This window comes from Nicotiana tabacum, chromosome 9, assembly GCF_000715075.1.
Source record: "Nicotiana tabacum cultivar K326 chromosome 9, ASM71507v2, whole genome shotgun sequence".
Classification (NCBI taxonomy): domain Eukaryota; kingdom Viridiplantae; phylum Streptophyta; class Magnoliopsida; order Solanales; family Solanaceae; genus Nicotiana; species Nicotiana tabacum.
In genome coordinates, this window is record NC_134088.1 from 40,763,741 (window position 1) to 40,775,991 (window position 12,251).

Sequence of the window (12,251 nt, forward strand, 5' to 3'; positions counted from 1 at the left end):
ATCCTTCGATGACTGAAGGTCCACTTAACATCTTCACTACCTTGTGTACCGGAGATCCTTCATGCTTCCATGTTTATGCTCACCAGTGACATCCCTTCCTGGGAATGAGCACATAGTGCTAATACCACCCATAAAAGTTTAATCACTTGGTGACAGTGATGTTTCCTGCAAAAAAGAATACGATGTTAGTCAAGAAATAGTGTACTATGACCTCCTCCCTAAGGATTCAATCACAACATTCCATATGACCTCCTCTTCTCATATTGATTCCCAGCTTCATCACCCCTATTTCATTAGAAAAAAAGCAGTCCAATATAGTCTCCTCCTCTAGGATTTGAGTATGATATTCAAGTGATTTTACTCCAGTTGCTTCCAGCCTGTTACTCCACCTTGTTATCTCCTCTCCTCCTAATTTCTTGCAACTCTTATTCTTAGATAAGGGCATTGTAGTTTGTCATTATTCACTATCCTCCTCCCCTGTATATCTAGCTCCCAAAAACAGTGTGCCTCAATAGATCCAAACTCTAATGCATAGTTAGCTAGATGGTCAGCCAAACTATTTCTCTCCCTTAGTGTATGAGCCACAGTTACATTGCATCGTGCTATGAGTTCCTTAATTTCCTCCACATATTCAGCCACACACCAAGGGATAGACCACTCTCCATTCACAACATTTTTTATCAATATTGAATCTATGTGCAACTCAATAAGAATGTAGTCATGTTCTACACAGTACCTCATAGCCTCCAAAACTGCCTTTTCTTCTGCTTCTGTATTGGTCCCCTCATTTCTCAGCACAAAGCCAATATCACTTCTCCCAAGATTGCCCCTAGAAGCCCCATATGTGTTGACCTTCACCCACCCTGGGCTTGGATACTCCCATATAACCTTAGTAATCTGTAACGTTAGTGTGTATTTCTCCAGCAGCTCAATCTGGTCTTGCCATTTGTGATGGACTTGCTGAAGGGCAGGTTTCCTGTATTTGATAAGTGATTGAGTAGTGGATGAAATCTAGTAGATCACTCTATTTACAATGACCGTATCCCCAGGCTTGTAGTTGTTTCTTCTTTTCCAAAGTTCCCAAATAATTATGGATGGCAATGCTTGCATTATAGGTTGCAGTTGAGGTATTACTCTAGCAGTCCAACATTTGATCACAGCCTGATGCAATGTGATCCTTTCTATTGATATACCTGCATTATTTAAGAAGTACGACCATACTCTCACAGCAGCATATGAAGTGAAGAAAACATGTTATGTAGTTTCCTCCCTTGGATTAACACAACACCAACACCTAGATACCTTCAAATATCCTATTCTCCTAAAGAAAATCATCAAGTGGCAGTTTATTTCTCCAAACCTTCCACATAAAAAATAATATTTTAAAAGGTAATCCCTTTATCCAAGGATTGATGACTAAGGTATTGGATAAATTACAAGCATGGAATGGTAAATTATTATCTATAGGTGGCAGAACAGTGTTGATCTCACATGTCCTTCAAAGCATGCCCATACATCTTCTTTCAGCTGTTAATCCTCCCAACTATGTTATAAATAAATTGCATAAGATGTTTGTACAATTCTTCTGGAGTAGTTCTATTGGTGGTAGTAGTCGGTATTGGGCATCTTGGAAAACCTTATGCATGCCATGTGAAGAGGGTGGAATTGGATTTAGATCCTTACATGATGTATCTAAAGCTCTATTTTGCAAATTGTGGTGGAAGTTTTGAACAAAACCAACTCTTTAGAGTTCATTTATGAGCCAAAAATATTACAAGAAACTTAATGCAGTTGATGTTCCATGGAGGAAAGGGTCACATATATAGAGGAAAATGTTGGCATGCAGAGACTTAATTAAACATTAAATTACTTGGCATCCAAAGATGGGATCTTCTCTTTTTTAGTTTGATAATTGGACGGGATTAGGAGCTTTATACTTCCTTGTTCCTCAAGAGTTATGGATAGATGAAACAGTTCATAATGTATATGGTGTGGTGGAGGAAGGTACATGGAATGTGGATAGATTGCTGGAAATTCTTCCCGAGGAATATACAGTTCATATTCTCGAGAAGTTGAAGCCTCCTGCTATGCAAGAAGCATTAGACGTGCCATATTGGATGCTGGAAACTAGAGGGCAGTTTAGTGTTAAAACTGCCTAGGATTATTTGAGAAGGAGAGAAGAACCAAGAATGGCATATAATATGATGTGGGTGAAAGGCTTACCATTTAACATCTCATTCTTCATGTGGAAGGTGTGGAAAGCAAAATTACCTTTGGATGATTTCATGAGAAGACTGGGATACCTCATGCCGTCAAAATATTGGTGCCATGCTCAACCTAGGGAAGAAACTCTGCAATATTTGTTCTTCACGTCTGATGCTACTAAATGTGTGTGGAAGTACTTTCTATCGAGGGCAGGTATAGCTATGGAAGGACTGACAATGCACCAAGCAATCACTAAATGTTGGACTGCCCAGGTTTGTCATAGATTGAAGTCTATTATGCAAGCATTGCCTTCATGTATTGTTTGGGAGTTATGGAAGAGAATGAATAGTTTAAAGTATGGGGAGGCAGTTACAATTAGTAGAGTAATTTACCAAGTCTCATCCACTCTACAAGCTCCTTGTTTATGTAAGAAAGCCAGGGCTTCATAATATACCTCATAAGTGGCAGGAGTTGATCACCATGATGGAAAACTATACCTCACGCTTGAAATATGAGAAAGTGATTTGGGAATTTCCTATGGAAGGGTGGATCAAAATTAATACTGATGGAGCATCTAAAGAAAATTCTGGAAGGAGTGCTATAGGATTCTGTCTAAGGGATGAGTATGGAGATGTGATATATGCTACAGGTAGGGAGTTAATGAGGTTACAAATACAGAGGCAGAAACTTTGGCAATATTGGAAGCATTGAGGTACGACATGTTGAAACAGTATCATCAGGTGTGGCTCTTAACTGATTCAATACTGCATAAAAATATAGTAGATGGTACATGGAAGCCACCTTGGTGTATTGTGGATCATGTGGAGGAGATTAAGAGGCTGCTGGATGGGTGTAATAATAAGGTGTCACACATTTATAGGGAGGGGAACAAACTAGTTGATCATCTTGCCAACTATGCTCTGGATGTGGGCAGTTTTGAGTGTCATGGATTCTGGGAGTTGGATGTACAAGAAAGAAGGATAGTTAATGGTGATAAATCACAATGTCCCTACTTGAGGGTGAATGTGGTGAAGAATTAAGGAGGAAGGAAGAAAGGGCTAGTAGGGTATTGGAGCCATTACTGGATCATCATATTCAAATCCTTAGGGAAGAGAATATGGTGATCATTGTTTCTACTAACCTTGTTTTCTTTTTTGCAGGAAACGTATTGTACTCATGCCTTGCCATTTACTATGAATTCTATGGGTGATATTAGCACTAAGTGCTCATTCCTTTGAAGGAGTAGTGATGGCAAGCACAAGCATGGGAAGGAAAGATAACTGGAAAAGGCTAAGGATAGGCCATTCAAGGCATTGGTTTTGGCGAAGATTTCTGGGCAAAATGGATGCATTGTGGAATAAAATCTCAGTGCAACATCCTAATATAACATTTCAGAAGCCACATCATACAAAGGTCTCAAAACGACTTAAAAGGAAAGCACACGAAATTGGATGAAAAAATCGTGTAGTAGAACACTTCTAGACAATACATTCGATATGGCTCTTTTGGCGAAACATTTCAGGCACATTGGATACAAAATGGGCTAAAACCTTGATGCAGCACGCTAGTAGGACAACCCAGGATGGAATTCATGCAAAGGTTTTGTGAGGACCCGTAAAAATTTTAACCAAAAACTCGGGGTTTCGTAGTGCCAAGATAGATTCCTGCATTACTATAGTAGACTTTTTGGACTAAACAGTACCCTACGGACTCAGAGGAAAATGTTTTGCAGAAGAAAGCATTTTTGTGGCCCATTATGCGGCCGCATAATCACTCTGCGGACCCATAATGGCCACAGAGTGAAGTAGTAAGTTTGGCCAATTTGAGGTCAGTTTTGCGGTCGATTATGCGACCGCCTGTGTCGGGGCACCATTTTTCTTAATTTAAAACTCGACCCCCATTCCGTTAAAATACCCCTTAGGTCTATTTTGAGCTCATTTTTCTGATATTTCTAGAGTGAGAGAAAGAGGGTTCAAGAGGGAGGGCCTAATTTTTCATCAAATTGATCTTCAATCATCACTTAAAGCTTTGGAAATATTCAAGTAGAGCACCAAATTATTCATCCAAAAGGGTAAGACTTCATCACCCTAGCTCTTAATTTCAAACATAGCTATAATGGGGTACTAGTGTGATACTTCATGGGTATAAGGGTGGTTTATCTTGCATGCATGTATGATAAAGAGTGGGGGGGAAAGTGAGCTAGAACCATGAATGTTTTCCTAATTTTGGGTTCAATTTGTATATTGCTAAAATAGATTGAGGTTGCTAAGGGGTCTGGATAATTGTAGAGTCTAAAGAAGCGCAATTGAGGTATGTATGGCTAACTCTCTTCTTCCTAGAATCGAACTCATGGTGTCCGAATAATGGGTGTAAGTTCTAACTTGATCATACTAGAATTGTTTGCCTTAGTGTGTTGGATTGAAATATTCATGTTCCCTAATTGTTTTAGATGGTTACCATGTCATCATGCTATTTGAGAACATAATTATGTTGTTTCCAAGCTCCTTCCCTTATGTGTGTAATGCCTTATGTGATGATACTTATCGACATGAATGATGATGTTATTTGAACGGATAAAAAAAGGGAAGGACTCGAATTGTAAAATGTTCCCAAGTGCCAAGAACTACTTAATAAATGAGGCTGTTTGTGCCATGTAATGAAAGATGGGAAAGAAATGTGAATTGAGTGAACAATTGAAAGAGGTTATGTCTCAAGTGAGATGGCTTAGCCGATCGGTCCGAGATCGGACGCCATGTTGTACACATGGTGGCATTTGTGTTAGAATTATTAATTTACATTGTGGATATGGATATGTCTCACTTGAGATGGCTTAGCCTGTCGGGCCGAGACCGGACTCCATGTAAAAACACTGTGGCATTGTGAGTTGTGACTTTGGCACTAAAGATTATTAATCTAAAAAGATGGAAAGATTGAATTGGAAACTATGTGACCCTTACTTGGTGTTTTCTTTGTATTTCTATGAAGCTCTTATTGATTATTATGACTGCCTTCTCTTTGTTTCACTGTTCATTCTACTAAGATTGATGTTTGCCTTACATACTAGTACTATTCGACAGTACTAACGTCCCTTTTGTCGGGGCGCTACATCTTTGAATGGATGTAAGTGGTTCCATCGCAGATAGTACCGATCGCAGATAGTGGTGCTCTCTTTCTCTCCTCACAACAGTCTTGGTGAGCCCCATTTCTCCCGGGGGTCATGTAGTCCTTCTTTTGTATAAGTTTTCATATTTTGAGGTATAGCCAGGGCCTTGTTGCCGGCATTATCATGTTGCACTTTTGTACTCTTAGAGGCTCCGTAGACGTTTATGTGGGTTATGTATGTATGTTGGGGTGGTCGTTGGATCGAGTTGTATTTTGGGAACTCAACTATGGCATAATATATATAAGGAAAAATGAACTAGCAATGTTTAAATATTTATATAACTGATCTCTCCCCTCTTTTACAAATGATGATGCGATCCCTTCTTGGATTATGAATGAGTCGGGTAGAAAAGGTTTAATAGACTTGCTCGACCGGGTTCACTCGGTTGAACGTCGGTCGCGCTTCCCGAGGTTGGGGCGTTACATGTTTCAAGAGATAGTAGAGGGAGGTCACGCAAAAATGAATGTAAACAAACTGCACTAGAACTTTTCTGGGCAGAGCACCTTCTCAAAAGACGGGACCTTTGAACACCCAAAGGAAGAAACACCAGGTGAACTGGAGGACATACTGGGAGCTAGTGATTGTTTGATCAAGGAATAATAGGCACAAGCATGGAATGCACTAGGAGAATGGAGTAGTATTATAAAATTGCTCTTTCAACGCAAGCAGAGGAAAAGGCAGGTATGTTTTCAATCCCCAAGCTGAGATCATTGAATTCAAAGGAACATCAACTACTCATTTCAAGAAGAATGCAAAGGAACAAAAAGCCCCTCAATCAGATTTGAATATTATATACATGGAGGAACACACATATCATGAAACACTTTTATGGAATAATGGGAAGAATACTGGATAATAAATATGCACAATGGCACTGGCTGGTTTGGGAACGAGAGCATGGCAGGAAACAATGCACGCTTAGCTACTTTAGGAAACACACTACAACCAAGGAATTCACGCGCATTCATGGTAGCAAGCTACATGATCAAAATTACTGGATCAACGTGGATACTCAATGTTTCTGCCTATGCGTATAACTTGGAATGATTGAACGTTGGCCCAGGAATATGCACACACTCCCAACAGCAAAGAAATCATTTTGAATGACTGGCAAATGAGATTAAAAGATTGAGGATTAATGAACAATGCTACAAGGCTGCGTAATTTGACGTGAATTTCCAATGGCTAGTTTTTTATGAGCACTTACTTCACAGTGATATATGTGCTACCAAAGTTAGGTGCATTACTTAACTTTGGTAATAGGGAAAATGTAATTTCAAGGCTTATTTTTTTAAATACTGTAAGACTATGTGACATTTTATTTTTTGCTTATAAATATAAAAACTAGCCCTAGGCACATTGCCTAGTGGATTTACTAAAAATAAATCATCCTATATGCATTGCAAGGTTGTTTCCTTTTCCTCAGGTATTCCCAGGCTGATTTGACACTAAACTCCCCTCTTGTTTCAAGCATCTACGAAGGTTTATCAAGTACATCATGAAGCACAAGTGGTTTGATTTTTTCCAATATGTGATCTGCTAAATCCCCAGGCAATATTTCTCTGATCCTCTCCTCATCCCATTGCCCATCCAGTACTACATCATAGATGTTATGAATTGATTCATCACAAACAAAATCTGGGGGGGAGGGGGGTAACAAAATAAAGAGCACCCAATCATGTCCAGTTCTCAAACCAAAACAATGATGACCCCATTTTTGGATTCCACAGAATTTGATGCTCTATAAGATCTCGATTGTCAAGTATTTTCCTCCAAACATGTGACCCATCCCTCCCAGGAACTATCATCGGATTAAGCTTCTTGTAATATTTATGACTCATAAATGAGCTCCATAGGCTAGGTTTGGTTCTGAAATTCCACCACAACTTACAAAAAAATGCGTTTATGCAATGATCGAAACCCCACACCTCCTTCCTCACAAGGCATGCACAAAGTATCCCAGGATGCCTAATGCCTACTTTTATTTCCCACCATATTACACCAAAAAAGCTGGGCAAAAATCTTGTGTAATCTATTTATCACATAGGGTGGAGGATTGACAACTGAGAGGAGATGAATTAGCATACTTTGGAGGACATGTGAGATGAGAACAGCCTTGTCTCCAATGGATAATAGCTTGCCCTTCCATACTTGTAATTTGTCCATTACTTTACTGATAAGACCTTGATAGTAGTCCATCCTTCTCCTAGCATAGAAGATTGGACATCCAAGATAGGTAAAAGGGAAGTCTTATTTGGATATATCAGCGATCCTTTCTACTTTGTTCACCACCCATGAACTAGTAGAATGGTGCATATAAATGGCAGACTTAGACTTGTTGATCAACTGCCCCGATGTTTTTTCATATGCAGTTAGAAGTTCCGTCACTAATTGTAATGAAGTTGCATCTGAAAATGAGAAAATAATAGTATCGTCTTCATATGCTAAATGGTTTATCTTAGGACTCCACTTTGGTAAACCAAAATCACAAAAATATAAATTCCTGTGCAGTGCATTTAATCCTCTCGACAATGCTTCAACTGCTAATACGAATAAAGTAGGAGATAGAGGATCTCCTTGCTTCACCCCTCTTATTGATTTGAAGAAACCATAAGGTTGTCCATTCAATAGCACAAAATACCAGTTGTTCGATATGATCCCATACACAATGCTAATAAATCTCTTACCAAATCCCATTTTTCTCAATACTTTAGTCAAAAATAACTAAGATAACTTGTCATATGATTTTGTCATATCGAGCTTTATCACTACATTTGGCCCTGCTCTCGTTCTCAGTCTAATATCTGTAATTATCTCCTATGTCAACAATACATTCTCCACAATACTCCATCTTTTTACGAAGCCAGCTTATTCATCTAAGATAAGATTAGGAAGATAGCCTACTAACCTTTCATGAATAACTCTGGAGAATATTTTGTTGATGAAATTGCTGAGGCTTATTGGTCTCATGTCTGAAAATGTATTGACTTCCTTCTTCTTTGGAAATAATACCAAATTTGTGTGAGTCACAGATTTAGGAAATGCTTGGCCATTGAAAAATGCCTTCACCATGTCAACTATATCATCTCCAATTATGTCCCAGCTTGAGTGAAAGAAGCTGCCAGAAAAATCATCAGGTCCTCCTACAATTTCACCATTTAGTCCAAAAACATCCTGCTTAACCTCCTCTCTCGTAGGTTGCTTCACTAATTCTTGGTTCTGATCTTGAGTCACCATAGAAGGAATATGATCAATGATCCTAAAATCTGTAGGTGTATTTTCCTCCTTGAACTGATTCTCGAAGAACTTGACTGTCTCCCCACCCATTTGCTCATTTCCTTTAAGCCACTGTCCATCAGTGTTTTGAATTATACCAAGTTGCAATCTTCTCCTTTTTCCACTCACCTGTGCATGAAAGAACTTGGTATTACGATCACCATCCTAGAACAAATTCATTCCAGATTTTTGTTGCCAAAATTACTTCTCTAGTGCTAGATATTTGATCAATTCTGCTTGAACTTTTTGCAGCCTCTCACGATTCAGTTGCATAGGATTTTGTTCAAACTGTGCTTCATAAATTAACACCACCTCCTCCAAGCTTGCAATCTTTGGTAAAATATCCCCATATGTAGCTTTGCTCCAGATTGATAGAGCCTTCCTTAGCTTCTTCAACTTATGGTTAAACAAAATGAATGAATTAGCCTCAAAGTCTGTTTGCTAGTTCTCTTTAACAACATCTTTAAAGGTTGGATGTTTGATCCAGAAGTGCAAGAATCTGAAAGCCTTCTTGATCGGTGTAGAGTTAGGATTACAAGACATCAACATAGGGTTGTGGCCAGATCCTATCTTAGATAGGTGTGTAATCTCTAAAGCAGGCCATAGTTGCTGAAACTCTAAATTAGCAAAGCATCTGTCCAACCTTTTGAATATACAGTCTTCCTCAGCTCTCCCATTCCACCAAGTATAAATACTCCCCTTGAAACTAAGATCAGTGACATTGCAAGTGTTCATACAGTGCCTAAAATTATCGACTTCATTCAATGACACAGGTAGTCCACAAAACTTTTCTTCCTGGTGCCAAATAATATTAAAATCTCCCCCTATGAGCCAAGGCATACACATATCCCTAGCTAATGCATACAGTGAGCCCCGGAGTTCGATTCTCTCAATTGCATCATATTTGCATATGCAAATGTCACCATAAATGATCTATAGGTATCTATGTTTCTAATCTTTAGTGTTAGCTGCTGTTGCATATCAATAATCACCTCAACTTCACGATTTTCATCTACAAATGCCCATATCTTAGTTGAAATATTAACAAAAGCTTGTAAGATTCCCAATTTTCTTCTATAGCTTTCCAGTTTTTTCCTCTGCTGCATTGGCTCCATCAAACCTATAACTTGAAACTTGTGTTTCTTGTACATATTGAATAGCCTTTCAAAGGCTTTTTTTGTTTTTATTGACCTAATATTCCATATTAAAGCATTTATCTTTAAACATGGGATGTAGTTACGGTACTTCTCGTTTGAACCCCACCTAGAAGTGAACTAGGATTATCCTTTGGCTGGTTCTTTCTACCTCTGCCAGTTGACTTTACCTTATCAATCTGCCTAGGTTAAAGGTCACCTTTTCTTGCTACTTTCATAAAATTTTGAGCAGTCAATTCTTTATCAAGATCTTTTCCTCTCCCGATTGGACTATCTTCACCACCCTTGGCTTCCCGTTGAGGAATCATTTGATTTCTTATAGGTTTAGTAATCATATTCCTGCTACTGTTCTCCACTATATTTCCACCAGGTTCAATCACAGGATTATCAATTTGATTACCAGCCCTGCATCTTGTATAGTGGGGTTATTTTCCACCAACTGCTTGTTCAAATCTTTAGTAAGAGCTGTATTACTCACCTCTGTATTCTGCATTCCAGGTCCTCCAAGTACATTGGGGTCCTCCATTCCACTGTGATCCACATTGTGAATTACTAAAGTTGTGTGCAGACAGTTGCTAGTGTCAGCAATCTCCACTGCATGGACTTTTGGTTCCTTCGATAAAACTCTCAGATTAGCATTCTCCCCTTGGTCAATAAGATTGCCCATTGAATTCAGATCCTCCTTGTTTTTGTCTCCATTTACACTTTGTACCTCATCTCCTCCTTCATCATCTATTGATTCATCCTCACCACTAACACCTTCATGCAATTCTCCTTCATCTTAAGCTTCTTCAACTTGATCACTTCACAGTTTCCCTAGTTATAATCGATCATTCTCCTTAACAGCACCAACTTCTACATTTGTATCAATGGATTGAGAAGGAATTTCCTGGCAGGACTGGTTGGTTGCAATATTGCCAACAAAAGTTCTATTAACCCATTGAGTTGTTGACTCTCTTTGAACTCCATCAGAAATAACAGTCCCCCTCCCATTAGGATTATCCCCTACTTTCGAAGAATCAATCCTAGGTGACTTAGGTGTGAACACATTAGCTGCTGGATTCAGTCTCCCAGTTTCTTCAGGATTAGGACTTTTTTGGACAGAGTTGTCCTCCACTAATGCCAATTGGTTGTTCTCATTAATCTCATCATCTTCCACCTCTAGTACATCAAACTTATTAGCTGCTTGAACCTCTTGCCCTGCATTTTTATCTACAGGAACAATCTCCTTCCCATTTTGTTCATATGCAACAGATTCATTGCCTTTGTTTTGCACCCTCATGTCTCTAACTTCTTTCCACTGTGCATCTACATTCCCAACTACTTTCCCACTCGTAAGAACCATCAAAGGTCCTTGTTCCTTGCTCTTGTTTCTCCCATACTCATTGCCATCATGTTGATTTAAATTTGTTGTTACATTAGCTTGATCCACCTGCTTCTCTTTGTCACTAGAGTCCATTAGCTCTGGATGTAATCTCCAGCATTCAAACATATCATGCCCTTGAATTTTACATTCATTACAGTACTTAGGTAGATAATCATACTTGATCTTCACCCATTCCGTCCTTATTTCACCTGTCTCCTCATTCGCAATATCCATACGTACTTTCTTTGGCAAATCAACTAAAAGATCAACAAGAACCATAACTAACAAGAACCATAACTCTAGCATAACTTAGTCGAGTTTTATTTATTTTAGCCATGTCAAGATGCATAGGCTTTCCAACATCTGAAGCTAAAGAGAATAAGCACTCTTTAACAAAAGAGTTAGGTAGTAATCCTAAAAACAAAATCCAAGCCATGGCCATTGGTGTTTCCACTCCTGCTTTGAATTTAACATCATAAATAAGCGATCTCAATTGGTGTTCGTAACCATCCTTATCTTTACCATAAAATGTATTTTTCGACGTAAGAGTAATAAAATCTTCCCATAATGACAAACGAATTAATACCTGCCTATCTCTGAAATAACCAATATTACATTCCCCTTTGACACCACATTAAACTGGGACAATGCGATGTAATTCTTGTAGTAGTGTTAATTCAAGATTTTTTTTTTTACGTTTGGTGTTCTTTGACTGTGCGTAGGTTACAGGTTGAGGTTGGTGCATGAATCGAGCTTCTGTGAAAGTAGTGCTACCATACGAGCCAGAGATAGAAAAATAACTGCAACAGCTGAGGAAGGAAAGAAATCTCACCGAGACGTTAGAAAAGGTTGGGCAATCCTCAACCAAAGAAACTATGGCTAGAAATGGTGATGATAATGTAGATTTGGTAGTAAGAGAGGCAGCCCAACAATGAGAAAAAGTTGCACGGGATGCTGAGGAAGCCGCTACTAGAGATGCACAGATTATCTATGAAGAAGAGAGGGGTCATAGAATTGCTCAGAATCAACCCTTGCCTGCAGACTAGTTCGGAAATATACCTCCTATACCTGGGAGACCACTGGGTGA

At 38.9% G+C, this 12,251-nt stretch overlaps 1 protein-coding gene across 1 annotated transcript; it reads right to left on the reverse strand.

The window, feature by feature from the left end:
- Nucleotides 1–408: 408 nt before the first annotated feature.
- LOC142163860 (uncharacterized) lies at nt 409–1,517 on the reverse strand. Its single transcript, XM_075221006.1, has 2 exons — nt 1,492–1,517; nt 409–976 (listed from the first exon to the last, which is right to left on the reverse strand). Exons 1-2 carry the CDS (start codon nt 1,515–1,517, stop codon nt 409–411), a joined length of 594 nt encoding a protein of 197 aa, XP_075077107.1.
- Nucleotides 1,518–12,251: the final 10,734 nt, after the last annotated feature.